Source organism: Drosophila simulans, chromosome 2L, assembly GCF_016746395.2.
Source record: "Drosophila simulans strain w501 chromosome 2L, Prin_Dsim_3.1, whole genome shotgun sequence".
NCBI lineage: Eukaryota > Metazoa > Arthropoda > Insecta > Diptera > Drosophilidae > Drosophila > Drosophila simulans.
This window is the reverse complement of record NC_052520.2, coordinates 2,157,768-2,173,815: the sequence shown is the minus strand read 5'-3', so window position 1 is coordinate 2,173,815 and position 16,048 is coordinate 2,157,768. Positions and strand designations below refer to the sequence as shown.

At 41.2% G+C, this 16,048-nt stretch overlaps 1 protein-coding gene across 1 annotated transcript in view; it reads left to right on the top strand.

Moving 5' to 3' along the window:
• The window catches only part of LOC6730656 (ets DNA-binding protein pokkuri), a 34,005-nt gene that overhangs the window by 15,960 nt on the left and 1,997 nt on the right, over window positions 1–16,048 (top strand). The window contains exons 2-3 of the mRNA XM_016179185.3: window positions 13,896–15,178; window positions 15,245–16,028. Coding sequence (XP_016023094.1) covers window positions 13,987–15,178; window positions 15,245–16,028 — 1,976 coding nt within the window. The 5' untranslated portion in view covers window positions 13,896–13,986. The remainder of the gene's footprint in view (window positions 1–13,895; window positions 15,179–15,244; window positions 16,029–16,048) is intronic.

Genomic DNA, 16,048 nt, shown 5'->3' with positions numbered 1-16,048 from the left:
TTAAACCGAAGATATTTCCAAATAAAATCAGTTTCTTACAAAAACTCAACGAGTAAAGTCTTCTTATTTGGGATTTTACATTTGGTCAATCGAGCCTTTAATCGACTCTGCAGTTTCCCCCTACCAAAGGTAAGGAACTCAGAGAAAGGCCAGCTCCTTTAAGCATCTTACAGCTAAAGGTAGCAAAAATAAGTGACTCTTGTTTCCCCCTACCAAAGGTAAGGAACAGAGTATAAATATAAAAAGCAAAAAGATACAAAAGAATCTTTTATGTTTTAAAACAAGCACCTTATAGTCTATAGCTAAAGGTTGCTTTGTGTACCATTATAAATTGTGGTAAGGCGTGCTTGAGGCCATACATCAGCAATTGTGAAATTAAAAAGTGCCTGAAAACAGTGCCTTATAAATGCTCTAATAGCATTAAATCAGCTCATAAATAGAGTGCAGTGTATATGCCATAAGAGCATAAATTAAATAAAAAGTGCCTGAAAACAGTGCCTTATAAATGCTCTAATAGCATTAAATCAGCTCATAAATAGAGTGCAGTGTATATGCCAAAAGAGCATAAATGCCGAAATAAATGGCTAAAAAAAAAAAAAATCTGACTGGACTACAAAAATAATAAAACGTGCCAAATAAAAAAAAAATCATCTTTAAACATCGACGGAGCCTTAAAGAAGAGAAGGAAGTCAAATTCAAAGGAGCCTCTACCAGCAGCAGAAGCAGCAACAACAGCAGCAGCAGAAGCAGCAACAGCAGTAGCAACAGCAGCAACAACAGCAGCAACAGCAGCAGCAACAACAACGACATCAGCTAAGTCAAAACAAGAATTTTCTGTTTATCCAAACACACATATATATATAAATACATATAAAATACATATACACGTACTATATATATTAAGAAATTACAAAAAATTTTCAAAATGATGTCAGAAAAGACTATTCAATTCCTTAAGAAGCAGTCCGAAATTATTTTGGAAATTAGAAAGTTGGAAGTAAAACCAACATTAACAGATGAAGAAATTCTAAAATTAAATGAGCTTCAAAAATGTTTCATTGCTAATCATAGCAATTTGTTAAAGATCGGCGTTGTCGATCATGAATATTTTAACACGAAGCAGTATGATTTAATAATGATGGTGTTAGAAAAAATTAAAAATAAAAATGAAAAAATTAAGGGCGAGTCGGTAGAAAACACTTTCCCTAAATCAAACACTGTCCCTAAATCAAACCCTCCCCCTACATTAAACCTTGAAATGTGTGGTCACCCTGAAAAAGAGGGTATAGCACAAAACAACGCTTTAAAAGTAGAGCAGGCATTTCGAAATAATGTTGGCCAATTTCGAGTATATCTAGAAGATACGTCTAAACTAATAGACAGTAGTCCAGATTTCCTTAAAATAAGGAAAAATAAAATTGAATTTTTATGGCATAAAATAGATAACCTGATTGAACAGGTGAATAGTCATTTTGAGAGCTCGCTATTCGAAGAAGAAATTAGCGAACTTGAATTTGACAAACAAAATATTCTTACAGCCATTAATAGTCGACTCAGTGGCACAATAAATAAAGCTGAAATGTCGACGGTTGTTAAGGCGGAGGAGTTACCAACCCTGCCTAAAATACAGATTCCCACTTTCTTTGGTGATTCCAAAGAATGGGATCTTTTTAATGAACTCTTTACAGAGCTCATACATGTGAGAGAGGATCTCAGTCCTTCTCTCAAATTTAATTATCTAAAGTCAGCATTAAAAGGAGAAGCCAGAAATGTGGTTACTCATTTACTGCTCGGCTCTGGAGAAAATTATGAAGCCACTTGGGAGTTTTTGACCAAGCGATATGAGAATAAAAGAAACATATTCTCAGATCATATGAATAGGCTTATGGATATGCCAAATTTAAATTTAGAATCCAATAAGCAAATAAAGACATTTATTGACACGATTAACGAGTCAATTTATATTATAAAATTAAAGGCACAATTACCAGAAGATGTGGATGCAATTTTCGCTCACATAATTCTTCGGAAATTCAATAAAGAATCACTCAATTTATATGAAAGCCATGTTAAAAAGACAAAAGAAATACAGGCACTTTCTGATGTCATGGACTTTTTAGAGCAAAGGCTCAATTCTATATCATCATTCTCACAGGAAGTAAAACCTGTAAAGAAAATGATTAATAATAACAAGAATAAAAATTATAGTGACAATTGTGCATATTGCAAACTACCAGGGCATTATTTAATTCAATGCCATAAATTTAAAATAATGAATCCAGCAGAACGGTCTGACTGGGTAAGAAAAAATGGGATTTGCCTAAGATGTCTGAGGCATCCGTTTGGTAAAAAATGTATAAGCGAGCAGCTTTGTTCGACTTGTCGTAAACCTCACCACACGTTACTTCACTTTGCAGGTCATAATCCAGAAAAAGTGAATACGTGTAGAACAACAGGTCAAGCCTTGTTGGCCACGGCCTTGATTCAAGTAAAGTCGAGGTATGGAGGCTTTGAACAATTAAGAGCATTGATTGATAGTGGCTCTCAAAGCACAATTATTTCAGAAGAGTCTGCACAGATTCTAAAATTGAAAAAATTTCGGTCTCATACTGAAATAAGTGGAGTATCTTCCACAGGAACGTGCATCTCCAAGCACAAAGCGGTTATTTCGATAAGAAATTCTCCGAAAAATTTAGAAATTGAAGCAATTATTCTCCCAAAACTTATGAAGGCACTTCCAGTCAACACGATTAATGTTGATCAGAAAAAATGGAAGAACTTTAAATTAGCCGACCCCGATTTTAATAAACCGGGTCGCATTGATCTAATCATTGGAGCAGACGTATATACTCACATTCTGCAAAATGGAGTTATAAAAATAGACGGTCTCCTTGGGCAAAAAACTGATTTCGGGTGGATAGTTTCTGGATGTAAAAAATCCAAAGGAAAAGAAACCATTGTAGCCACAACAATAGAAATAAAAGAGTTAGATCGCTACTGGGAAGTGGAAGAAGAAGAAAAAGATGATATCGAGTCTGAAATCTGTGAAAATAAATTTATCAAAACGACAAAAAAAGATTCAGATGGGCGATACATTGTGTCAATTCCATTCAAGGAGGATGTCACCTTAGGAGATTCAAAGAAACAAGCGATAGCTCGTTACATGAATCTGGAGAAAAAACTAAAAAGAAATGAAAAACTTAAGGTTGACTACACTAAATTCATGAATGAATACATGGATTTAGGACACATGATTGAAGTGAGTGATGAAGGCAAATATTTTTTACCGCACCAGGCAGTGATTAGAGATTCAAGCCTTACGACCAAATTGAGAGTAGTTTTTGATGCTTCAGCAAAAACTACGAATAACAAAAGTTTGAACGACATAATGTGGGTTGGGCCACGAGTTCAAAAAGATATTTTTGACATTATTATTAAATGGAGAAAATGGGAATTTGTTGTTTCGGCAGACATTGAAAAGATGTACCGACAAATTAAAATAGATAATAATGATCAAAAATATCAATATATTTTATGGAGAAATTCTCCAAAAGAAAAAATTAAAACATATAAATTAACCACAGTCACTTACGGAACTGCATCTGCACCATATTTGGCTACCAGGGTTCTGGTAGATATTGCAGATAAATGTAAAAACCAAGTTATTAGTGCAATAATTAGGAATGATTTCTATATGGATGACCTAATGACTGGAGCTGATTCGGTAGAAGAAGCTAATAAATTAATAACATTAATTCTCCATGAATTGCAGAAAGTTGGATTCAACTTAAGGAAATGGATTTCCAACAATTCCAAAATATTAACCACTGTGGAGGACACAGGGGACAATAAGGTTCTCAATATTATCGAAAATGAATGTGTTAAAACTTTAGGACTAAAATGGGAACCTCAAAATGATTTATTTAAGTTCAGCGTAAATTGTAATGATGAATCAAAAAATATAAATAAGCGCGTGGTGTTATCAACGCTAGCAAAAATATTTGATCCGTTAGGATGGTTGGCACCAGTCACGGTTTCAGGAAAACTTTTTATTCAAAAACTTTGGATAAATAAAAGTGAATGGGATCAGGAATTATCCATAGAAGATAAAAATTATTGGGAAAAATATAAAGAAAATTTATTATTGTTAGAGAATATTCGAATCCCAAGATGGATTAATTCAAACAGTTCTTCAGTCATTCAGATTCACGGATTTGCGGACGCCTCCGAAAAAGCATATGCTGCAGTAGTCTATGCTAAAGTAGGACCTCATGTTAATATAATAGCTAGCAAAAGTAGAGTCAACCCTATAAAAAATAGGAAGACAATTCCCAAACTCGAGCTGTGTGCAGCTCACCTGCTTAGTGAATTAATCCAAAGACTAAAAGGATCAATTGACAATATAATGGAGATCTATGCTTGGAGTGATTCCACGATTACCTTAGCATGGATTAACAGTGGTCAAAGTAAGATCAAATTTATAAAAAGAAGAACGGATGACATTCGGAAATTAAAAAATACTGAATGGAATCATGTTAAGTCAGAGGATAATCCAGCAGATTTAGCATCCAGGGGAGTGGATTCTAACCAGTTGATCAACTGTGATTTTTGGTGGAAAGGTCCGAAATGGCTAGCAGACCCAAAAGAACTTTGGCCTCGGCAGCAGTCTGTAGAAGAACCTGTCTTAATAAATACGGTATTAAATGACAAAATAGATGATCCTATTTACGAATTAATAGAAAGGTATTCCAGTATAGAAAAACTTATACGTATAATAGCATACATAAATAGATTCGTGCAGATGAAAACAAGAAATAAAGCCTATTCATCAATTATTTCAGTAAAGGAGATAAGAATAGCGGAAACAGTTGTTATTAAGAAACAACAAGAATACCAGTTTAGGCAAGAGATAAAGTGCCTTAAAATCAAAAAGGAAATCAAGACAAATAATAAAATATTGTCATTGAATCCATTTTTGGACAAGGATGGGGTTCTAAGAGTTGGAGGAAGATTGCAAAATTCCAATGCAGAATTTAATGTTAAACATCCAATCATTTTAGAAAAATGCCACCTAACAAGCTTATTAATAAAAAATGCTCATAAGGAAACATTGCATGGAGGGATAAACCTAATGCGAAACTATATCCAAAGAAAGTATTGGATTTTCGGGTTGAAAAATTCGTTGAAAAAGTATTTAAGAGAATGTGTAACGTGTGCAAGATATAAACAAAATACAGCTCAGCAAATAATGGGTAACTTGCCAAAATATAGAGTGACGATGACATTCCCGTTTCTTAATACTGGAATAGATTACGCAGGTCCTTATTATGTTAAATGTTCAAAAAATCGTGGCCAAAAAACATTTAAAGGATACGTTGCTGTATTCGTTTGCATGGCCACCAAAGCCATACACTTAGAAATGGTAAGCGATCTAACTTCAGACGCATTTTTAGCAGCACTCAGAAGATTTATTGCTAGACGGGGAAAATGTTCCAATATCTATTCAGACAACGGAACAAATTTTGTAGGAGCTGCAAGAAAATTAGATCAAGAGTTATTTAATGCAATACAAGAAAATATAACGATTGCAGCGCAGCTTGAAAAGGACAGGATTGATTGGCATTTTATTCCCCCGGCAGGACCTCACTTCGGAGGTATTTGGGAAGCTGGAGTTAAGTCAATGAAATACCATTTAAAGCGTATAATCGGCGACACTATTTTGACTTACGAAGAAATGTCAACTCTTTTATGTCAAATAGAAGCATGCTTAAATTCAAGGCCATTATACACTATAGTTAGTGAGAAGGACCAACAAGAAGTTTTAACACCAGGTCATTTTTTAATTGGAAGACCACCTTTAGAAATAGTCGAACCAATGGAAGATGAAAAAATCGGAAATTTGGATAGGTGGAGACTTATCCAAAAAATGAAGAAAGATTTCTGGGTTAAGTGGAAAAGTGAATATTTGCATACGCTCCAGCAAAGGAATAAATGGAAAAAGGAAATTCCTAATATAGAAGAAGGGCAAATAGTTTTATTAAAGGATGAGAATTGTCATCCTGCAAGATGGCCTTTAGGAAAGGTGGAAAAGGTGCATAAGGGGAATGATGATAAGGTCCGAGTGGCTAAAGTAAAGATGCAGGAAGGATATATCACTAGACCCATTACTAAAATTTGTCCCTTGGAAGGAATAAAGTCTGTTGACAAAAATGAGGCTGACCAAGAGCCAAAAAGACGAACTAGAGCGACATCGGGAATGTCCAAGATCGGAATCATTATGGCAATGTTGTTGTTTGTGTTAAGTTGTCAAGTTTCTAGCGCATTACCTAAAGATATAACACCAAGATATTCTATAGACAAAATAAATAAAACCTCAGCAATATATCTAGACCCGCTAGGAGATGTTGAGATTGTGAGTACTTCTTGGAATTTGGTTATCTATTATAAAATGGATCCATATTTTAAAATGTTAACAAAGGGTAATGCGCTTATACAAAGTATGAGGAAAGTTTGCGAAAGACTTCATAGCTTTGAAGAGCAATGTAGTCTAGTCTTAGATGATATGCAAAGGAAGTTGGCCCTGGAATTCAGCGAATGATAATGCATGTGAGATTCAGCCTCTAAAGCCAGATAAAGCGGCGAACTGCATCTATAAAACAGTAGTCGACTCTAAAAGTTACTGGGTAGAGTTAGAAAAGAAAAGTAGTTGGTTGTTTAAGGTTCCTGCGAATTCAAAAGTCCGTCTGCAATGTACTGGCTCTCAAATTGAATTGTTTGATTTGCCTCAGCAAGGAGTTTTAAGCATTGCGCCATATTGCACGGCAAGAACCGACGATAAAATTCTAGTTGCCCACCATAACATTCAGTCCGAAAGTGAAGAATTATTATCAACACCTTATATAGGAGAAGTTAGTGAAGTGCCGAAGATTATTTGGGATCCGCTGAAACTATCAATATTAAATCATACTGAGGAATTTGAACGATTGAATAATGAAATTAAATTTATGAAAGAGAACCATCAAAAATTGAAAGATTTACATTTCCATCATATTTCCGGACATGCTGGATTAATTATTGCTTTAATACTAATGATAGTATTAATAATATATTTCATACGGAAATGTGCTGTGCAACAAAGAATGCAAGCAATAACCTTTGCAGGTCCGTTGCCAGTACTATAAATATCAATAGTAAATAAACAATAAAATAATATAACAAATAAAAATATACAGTCCACTATATCGTTGTTTAATAGAAAATGTACTTCTACATAGAAAAAGCAAAATGTTTAAAATAAGTTAATTGAGTACAAATTGTTGAATTAAAAATAATATAAACCATAATTGTAATCCAATAAAATTAAAAGCCAGAAAAACTAGGCCCATTGAAATCTTAGTTGCAAAATAAATGAACATATATCAAATAAATACAGTCCACTGCTGTTATAAATGCAACTAATATACTAATGTACATCTCAGCTTTGCTGGCCCTTTGGCAGAATGTTCACACATGAACACGAATATATTTAAAGACTTACAATTTTGGGCTCCGTTCATATCTTATGTAAATGAATCGAGAGCGATAAATTATATTTAGGATTTTGTTATCTAAGGCGACATGGGTGCATTGCTCAAAAACATGTGCACACTACATGAGTCAGTCACTTGAGATCGTTCCCCGCCTCCTAAAATAGTCCCTTAGCGGGAGACCACAGATAAGGTCCTCGCCGCTCAAGATAGGCAGATGTGCCCGAGCGTGGGACCTCGATAAGGCGGGGACTATTTACTTAGGCCTCTGCGTAGGCCATTTACTTTAAGATGCGATTCTCATGTCACCTAGTTAAACCGAAGATATTTCCAAATAAAATCAGTTTCTTACAAAAACTCAACGAGTAAAGTCTTCTTATTTGGGATTTTACAAAAGAGAAAACTACAGTGGTAAGAAGTATTCAGATCTTAAGGTTTCAAAAGTGCGACAGCGGTCGATCATATGTCTATAGGTCTATAGAACCATCGACAAGTTCAGCAGGTCTTGCTTTCTAGAGATCACTGTATTCTAATGACCTACGAAAGCTTTGGGTGAAAGAATGCCTGTGGCTCTCCTTTCTTTCTTCATTTACAGCTACCGCAAGGCTTTAGGCCTGGCTCGACTTGAGATCGGGCTTTAGCACATTACCAAAAAATGCGTAACGATGATTGATTTGCCTGAGCTTGAGCTTTGAGCCTCCCTTGTTGTTTGAGGGCTCGCTCAAAAGGTGACCGAAGAAATAACAATAAAACAAAAGAAAAGCGCCTGCGGCTCTCCTCCAAGCTGAGCACACAAACCGACGATCTAGACAGAAAATTAACCACAGACATTTGGCTTATTTCCCCCTGCGTCTTCGCACACTTTTTCTATATGTTTTTTCGCCGTTTTGTGTTGCGAAGAAGAACCCGGAATTGGCGTTTTTTATTTATATTTTTTCTTGCTTTTTTTGTACCAATATACCAATACAGCCAAGCGAGGGCAAACACAAATAGCAAACGCGATACGCTCACGCGCTTGTTATGCACGCTCAGCAGCGTCTAAAAGCGTTGGTAAAGGGGGTATGGCGGGGAATTCGGGGGCTAAGGTAAATCAAGAGTTACGAGCGTTGTTGCTGTTTCTTAAATATACGGCGACGAGTGTTGAGCGCCGAGCAGTTATAAAAGCAAAGCAGGTCGTTGACTTAGCTATTTCGAATTTTGAATATCTTTTTTATGCTTATTAATTGAGTATTTGATATGAGCGGACACAGGCACACAGACACACAAATGGCAATATCCGAACACGAAATACACGTGCAGAAAGTAAACACATCTATAGGAACCACATGAACTCGAACCCCCTAAGTAAACCTACTCCATTACTCATAGCTTATTAATTGTAAATGTGACACTTTTAAAGTTTAATTGATTAGCTAGTCAATCTGGAAGTAGCTGTTGATCTTCTCTTTTCGATGTGAAATACAAACCCTAGAGAATTTACAATGCAATATTTTCAAAGAAACCATAATATTTCTATCAACCTCAATATCAAAGCCCTTTATTGGCTAAGTGAATCGAAAGGTTACCTTACATCTGGCCGTCAAAAGAACATCCTATACCTACCTCGATCGATATGAATCGAACTGAGAACGAGAACCCCAAGAAAACTCATTGAATTACACACAATTTGCGGACTAGGGTCAAATCCCTTGGCTTTAGGGGTTGATTTAGGGCCAGAACGAAAACACCAGCCCAACAGAAGAGACGAGATAAACAAAACCGATGCTGCACTTGAGCCCGCTCAAGAAAGACCTCATAAAAGAGATCAAATGTCAACGACAGCAGCACCACCACTATATGAGCACCACCATCGGCACCACATGCCTCGTCATTCTTCCTTTCAGTTACTTCATTCCATTCTTTGATGGGCTTCAAGGAGATCCGTAGCCGGGTTTCCAAGAAGTCCTACAAGATGTAAAGCAAAGTGCAGATCAGGTAGGGGAAGGACGGACGCATTTCCTCATTGCTGCTCCTCTACCTGATCGGCACACTGAGAGAAATGTGTTCAGGAAGAGCTCCTAATTAAATGAAAATAGCAGCGACATTTATTTAACCTTACTTGAAAAGTTTGTCAGTGTACGAAAGGAGACAGCATCCCTCTGACTCTCTCTTTCTCGCACCTTCCCTTCGATCGAACGCTGAGCCGTTAATCTTAATGCGCCATGGCTGCTGTCGCTTCTGTCTCTCTTCGGGTTCCTTTTCCCCGACATTTCTGGCTATCAGATTTTCTTATTTTCCCATCGTTCTTACTGCGCAGCACTTGATGCACCCAGTGTGTGCCGGGCAGAGGGGGGCGGGGAGGCGTGGCGGGGGTCCAGTGAGAAGAGGATGCGCCTGCGGAAATTACTCATTAACGTTCAACTCCTGCCCGGGCACTCGGGTGATTCACTTGGCAAGCTGGAATTCCAGCTGCGTCTAGGAGTGCCGTGCCGATCAGAAATGCCATTTGAGTGTCGTCTTAAGGGGCTAAGCGATAGGGAAGCACTGGTGGCGTTGTATTATAAGTGATATGCGAGCTGGATGCCACTTTTTACTTTGTAATATTAGATTAATCTTAGCTGTTTCCATTCGCGACACAGAAAAATATATCTAAAATGGTTTAAAGGCTGCTTCCCACAATGAAATTATTCAAGAATTCGGTAAAAGATTTCGTACAGCAGATAGTGATAATAGTGCAAAAATCCAAGCTGGTATGAGCGTTTAACGTATCTTATCTGATTGCTGTCCCACATAATCCTTTCCATTCTCCTCGATAGGAACACTTAGCTCCTCGACTTCCTTATCCGCCTTTCAGATCTCTCATGTCCCATTTTCTAGCATTTCCGATCCCACGATCCCACACACGAAAACCCCTCCTCCTTGTAAATCTTTTTTCTTCGCCAAAAACGGAAACATTGGCAATACTCGTAGAAAGAGCTCATGGAATTCTTTAACCCATTTGCTTGTTTTTGGTTTTCCAGCTTTCCTTCCACTCCCCCGGGCATTTATTTCTTTCTTTTTCTAAACTGATCGTTTTATAATTTTCGTTTGTAATTTCCGTTGAAACCGGTTCCAGATCGCTCGCATACCTTACCTCTGATTTTGAACTACCTGTGTGCCTGACTTGATTTCGAGTTGTGCCAGAGAGGGAGAGGTGACCGAATGCTGCTCTTTTCGGATTCTTCTCTGCCGCGCCTCCTGTGTCGAGATTTAGAAATATTCTTTATACTCTTATTGCGTGCGTGCGAAGACGTGATGCACTGAGAGAAATCAGGTTTATTTGGTATATTGGATCCTCTGGCCTTGTAGCTCTGTGGCCAATGCCCCACGGTGGGCGCCAAATCTTATGATCGTGCTCCTGTAATGCATGGGCCACATCAGCTGTCTTACATTTTTCTCAGTGAACTTCCCCAACTCTGCCTCTTCCTGGGTCTGCTGCCCTGCCTTCCTTTTCTTTTTTTTTTTTTTGTGTTTCTGTTGCTGGCTGATGAGCATTCATTTGTCATTTTACTACGTGCCACCGACTCCAACTTTTAGCCGAATGTTTATTTATTTTGTGTTGCTGTTGCTGGTGCTGCGGAACATGTGTGCACTAGAATATATGATTTTATTTTAGTGAAAACTCAACCATGTGTTGTGGCAACCGAAATAACACGTAGGATCGTTCTTGTGTGAGTGTGGTGTGTGCCTGTATGTGGAGTGTGCACAATCAGCGGCGGGGCATCAGCATTTACCTCTAGCTCTCTACAAAAACAAATAGATCGGATCGGTTGTGGATCGGATAGACCCCCTCTAAGCCCTCTACTTGCACAATAAAATATTCAAGGCGATTATTATCATCCTCATCATCGTCATCAACCTCCGCCCCCTCCTTTCCCCATCGCCGCCACAAATATTTCTGGTTCTGCCCTCCCTTTCTGGCGCTCTCGATAGCGCTCACTTGTTGAAAGCGCTTCCCGGAGAATGAGGAAGTTTCTTTCGGGAGAGCGAGGCAGTCGGATCCGAGTCGGTGAGGAGAGATGCGAGATAAATCTGAACATGTGTGCAGCGAAAACGTCTGGTCCGGCTATAAGTGGGAATGGGTACAGCAGAGGACGAGGATCTAGCATCAACGACCGAGGTCCTATCAATATTTACAACAAATAAACTCGTGAAGATACAATAACTTTTTAAAATATCCAAAATATCCTACGCCATTGTTTTGGTATTTGTGTCTAGATAGGGTCCATCGTGTTTAGGTGATGCTACACCTTCTCTCCAAGCTCCCCAACTCTTCATCATCATTTCGATCCACCGACTGAGACGCGCTGCTCTCCTTACCCACTGGCGGATTTATTAGTTGCTCCATCGCAGCAGCGTCTTTCTCCAACACGGCTTGCTCCCATCCCACTCCCTCTTCTGCGGCTGCTGCTTTTGGAAACGGGTTTGCTGCTTGGAATGTGCACTTCCGTTTGCTGCTGCAGCGAGATACGAGAGTGGGCAATGGGCACGGCTTTCAAGTTTCGAGAGACGTTCGACTCGGCCGCTCCCCCCCGATTGCACCTCACCGGGTGCCATCAATACATTCGCTTATGTTGAAATCTTTACAGCAAATGATCACCGCCATGTGTGTATACGTCTTTCGGTTTTTGTGTGTCTGCGATTGGTTTGTACACATCCGGAACGGCAGTGTACCGCCGCCCATGCACACCCATACACCCGAAGACATCACACATTTTTGGTGGAAATTACCATATTGAGAAATTTACAATTAAAAAGCTGCCGTCCATAGGCTTTGGCGACTTAGAAATGCTCTAAGAGTTCAGCTAAAATACCTTACACTTCTCAAGATTTATTTTTATTCTTTGGCAACCTATAATATTGCTTTCAAAATATCACCAGGAAGTGAAATCGAAACCAAGGTTGTGGAAGATTTGTTATGTACGAATTTCTTTTGTTCAGGTGTGAATTGTCAACTTTTATTACATTAAGTATCCGGATATGAAAGCGGAAGCACATAAATGGGATGTAAGGTTGCGCCCCACAGTGGGCGCCAATTCATAAGGTATGCAATAAACAGCGAACATTTAGATCAATTTTTAGGTCAACAATACAATGTTTATTTTTTTCTGTGTAGCGCATTCCCCAGTTCGTTGTGGTTGAACATTTTTTTTTGGAACGATCTTCTCTCGCTCTTGCTCTTCCCCTCTCGCCTGCCTGCGCCTCGGTCGCTGCGGGGGTGTGTTGCTGCTGCTGCCGCCGAAGATGCCCGCTGAGCGGTGATATCGAGGAGGAAGAGAAGAGGAAGAAGTCCGGTCCAGACCTCTGCCTCTGCCTCTGCCGCTGCCTGATCCTCTGCTGCGCCGCCCCGGCCTCTGCCGCTGCCAGTGAGTCACGCTCTGCGCTCTCTGAGATCGAGATCCCGCCGCCAGTTTGCGCCAAGTAGTGTTCGGATGCGCTTGCCCGCTATATGCCGTATATCGCTGTACCATCACGCTCACACGCACAAATAGATCGTTCGGTCGCGTTTCTGTTGTTTTTGTTGTTCTTGCGTCGGCATCGGAGAGATATATTATTTGTTTATTTCATCCTCGTCCATCGGCTGCCCCGCGACGATTATGAAGAAATCTGATTTGGTTGGAATGCGAATGTCTGTCTGAGTGTCGCTCTCCCGCTCGCTCCCGCTGACGGATCGAATCGGACCGGATCGTATCGGATCGGTATGTGTGGCGTCTGGGAGCGGGATACACTGGCTACCCACACTCCTCTGCTCCCCGTTCCCGACTAGGTGATGTGTCCGCTTAGATATTTCTCTGGCGGAAGTGTGTCGACGAGTGATCAACAACATCCATTGGCCACATCCTTTTGCGTTGGAGATTACTCAGTAGTGAACTTTGAACCACCAGAGGAACCGTGTGTTTGGCTTCCGTGCCAGAATCCGTGGTAGTTTTCCATATCTGCTTTACCCAGAATTTAAAATAAACAAAAAAGTTTCGCCTTAAATGATTCAAATGGCGCTGTGAAGAAACGTACGTGTTGGGTTATGGCGCCTTAAAAATGAATAAACGTGTTTTAATACACATTCAAAAGGATCAAATAGCTAAACATCAAAAAAAAGTTTAAAGAATAACTAAATGTAGTGTTTCAAATGGATGTGATTCACGATAGCCAACATTTACATGGATTACTCACAATATACCCTCAAATAAAGATAAACAATTTTGTAGTCTCCAGAATATAACATCCAATTACTCACATTAATATTTTAATCGCTTGCTCTAAAAGGTGTTCCTTGAACATATATAATTGTATATCTAATGCCTACTTATGCCACTTAACTGATGTCAAATATTTTTTCTTGTTAATTTGTAGATAACACCGCTTAAAAGCAATTCCAGTGGCTTCCACTAACCCACTGATACGGATCCGCTGACCAGGACATTTCCTTACACACTGTGGCTGCATGTCCAAAATGAAAATGCTCCCAGTACAGTTATCATTGAACTCGCTGAATCCCGGCATCTGGAGCGATGTGCTGTGGCGCTGTCCCCCGGCGCCGTCCAGCCAGCTGGCGGAGCTTAAGACACAACTGCCCCCATCCCTGCCTTCCGATCCGCGCCTCTGGAGCCGCGAGGATGTGCTTGTCTTCCTGCGGTTCTGCGTCCGCGAGTTCGATCTCCCCAAACTCGACTTTGATCTCTTCCAAATGAACGGCAAGGCGCTGTGCTTGCTGACACGAGCGGACTTCGGTCACCGGTGTCCTGGGGCAGGAGATGTGCTCCACAATGTGCTGCAGATGTTGATCATAGAGTCCCACATGATGCAGTGGCACCTGCCCAACAGTCCAGTGACGCCCACCAGTCGTTATCCCCTATCGCCGCACAGCCATCCGCCGACGCCCACGTGGCCACCGCTGAATGCTCCTCCCGAGAACAGTCCCTTCCACAGTTCTGCTCACGGTCTGGCAGGCCACCATTTTATGGCGCCGAACTCGGTTACGCTGAGTCCTCCGCCCTCAGTGGATTCCCAGGCGAGTAGTCCCCCCCAGGCACCTTACCAAAATGGAGGAGCCACTGGAGCAGCACCAGGATCAGCAGGAGGACCAGCACCAGTTGCAGGAGGAGCCACAAACGCCAGCAATCCCACGTCGTCGAGTGCCAGCAGCACCGGCAGCAATGGCTCCCAGCCGAACATTATGCCCATGAAGGGTATTAGCAGTGCCAGCAGTAATCACTCTGATTCCGAGGAGGAGTACTCTGAGACCAGTGGTGGAGTGAGCAAGATGCCACCAGCACCACTGTCCTACAGCACGGCCAGTCCGCCAGGAACACCCATACTGAAAGATATTAAGCCGAATTGGACGCAACAGCTCACGAATAGTTTTGTGAACTCATGGTCCCAGCAGCAGCAACAGCAGCAGCAGCAACAGGCTGCTGCAGTGGCCGCAGTAGCTGCTCAGGCACAGCAACACCAGTTGCAGCAGCAGCAGCAACAGCAACAACAACAACAACAAATGCCCCAGAAGCTGACCCTGGATAATACTGCTGGTCCAGTTGTGACCCCTGCTGGAGGATCCATCTCCGCACCCACCACGCCCAGTTATATGTACAAAGCAAAGAGGGAGTTCTTCCCCGAGAATTCTGAGCCCAATACAAGTAAGTTGTTAAGTGAAGCCGCTACCCAAACAAGGACTAACCTCTATTCTTATGTGTTTATTGTAGATGGCCGCCTGTTGTGGGACTTCTTGCAACAGCTGCTGAACGATCGCAACCAGAAGTACAGCGATCTGATAGCCTGGAAGTGCCGCGATACGGGAGTCTTCAAGATCGTCGACCCCGCCGGACTGGCAAAGTTGTGGGGCATCCAGAAGAACCATCTGTCCATGAATTACGACAAGATGTCGCGTGCCCTGCGTTATTACTACAGGGTAAACATACTGCGCAAAGTGCAGGGCGAGCGACATTGCTATCAGTTTCTGCGCAATCCCACGGAACTGAAAAACATCAAGAATATATCGCTCTTGCGTCAATCGACACCGGCGAATGGCAATGGCGGCAGTCCATCAATGCCACAGGGCAGCAGTCAGGCACCTGGAAGTCCTGCTGGCCAGAACTGGAATACCCAGCAGCAGCAGCAGTCCCAGCAGCAACAACAATCACCACAGAGACCCGCTTCGCGGAATGGTCCCATGAGCCTGCCCGCTGTTGCAGCGGTAGCAGCAGCGGCTGCTGCGGCCTATGGTCCACCACCCACATCGCCGCTCTTCATGCACGCCATCAATGGAGCCTTCCACTACCTTTCGGCGGCGGCAGCTGGTCCGCCACCCAATTCCCCTGCCCTCAACACCCCATCCGCTATTGGAGGACCCGACAAGTTCCAGTTCCATCCCCTCAAGCTGGAGAATGGCTCGGGATCGGGTTCGGAAAGCGCTGGCGAGGATCTGAAGCCCACGGACCTCAGTGTGAGCAGCAAGAGCACTGCTACCAGCAACGAGGACTGTTATCCGTAAGTGGATTGCAATCATC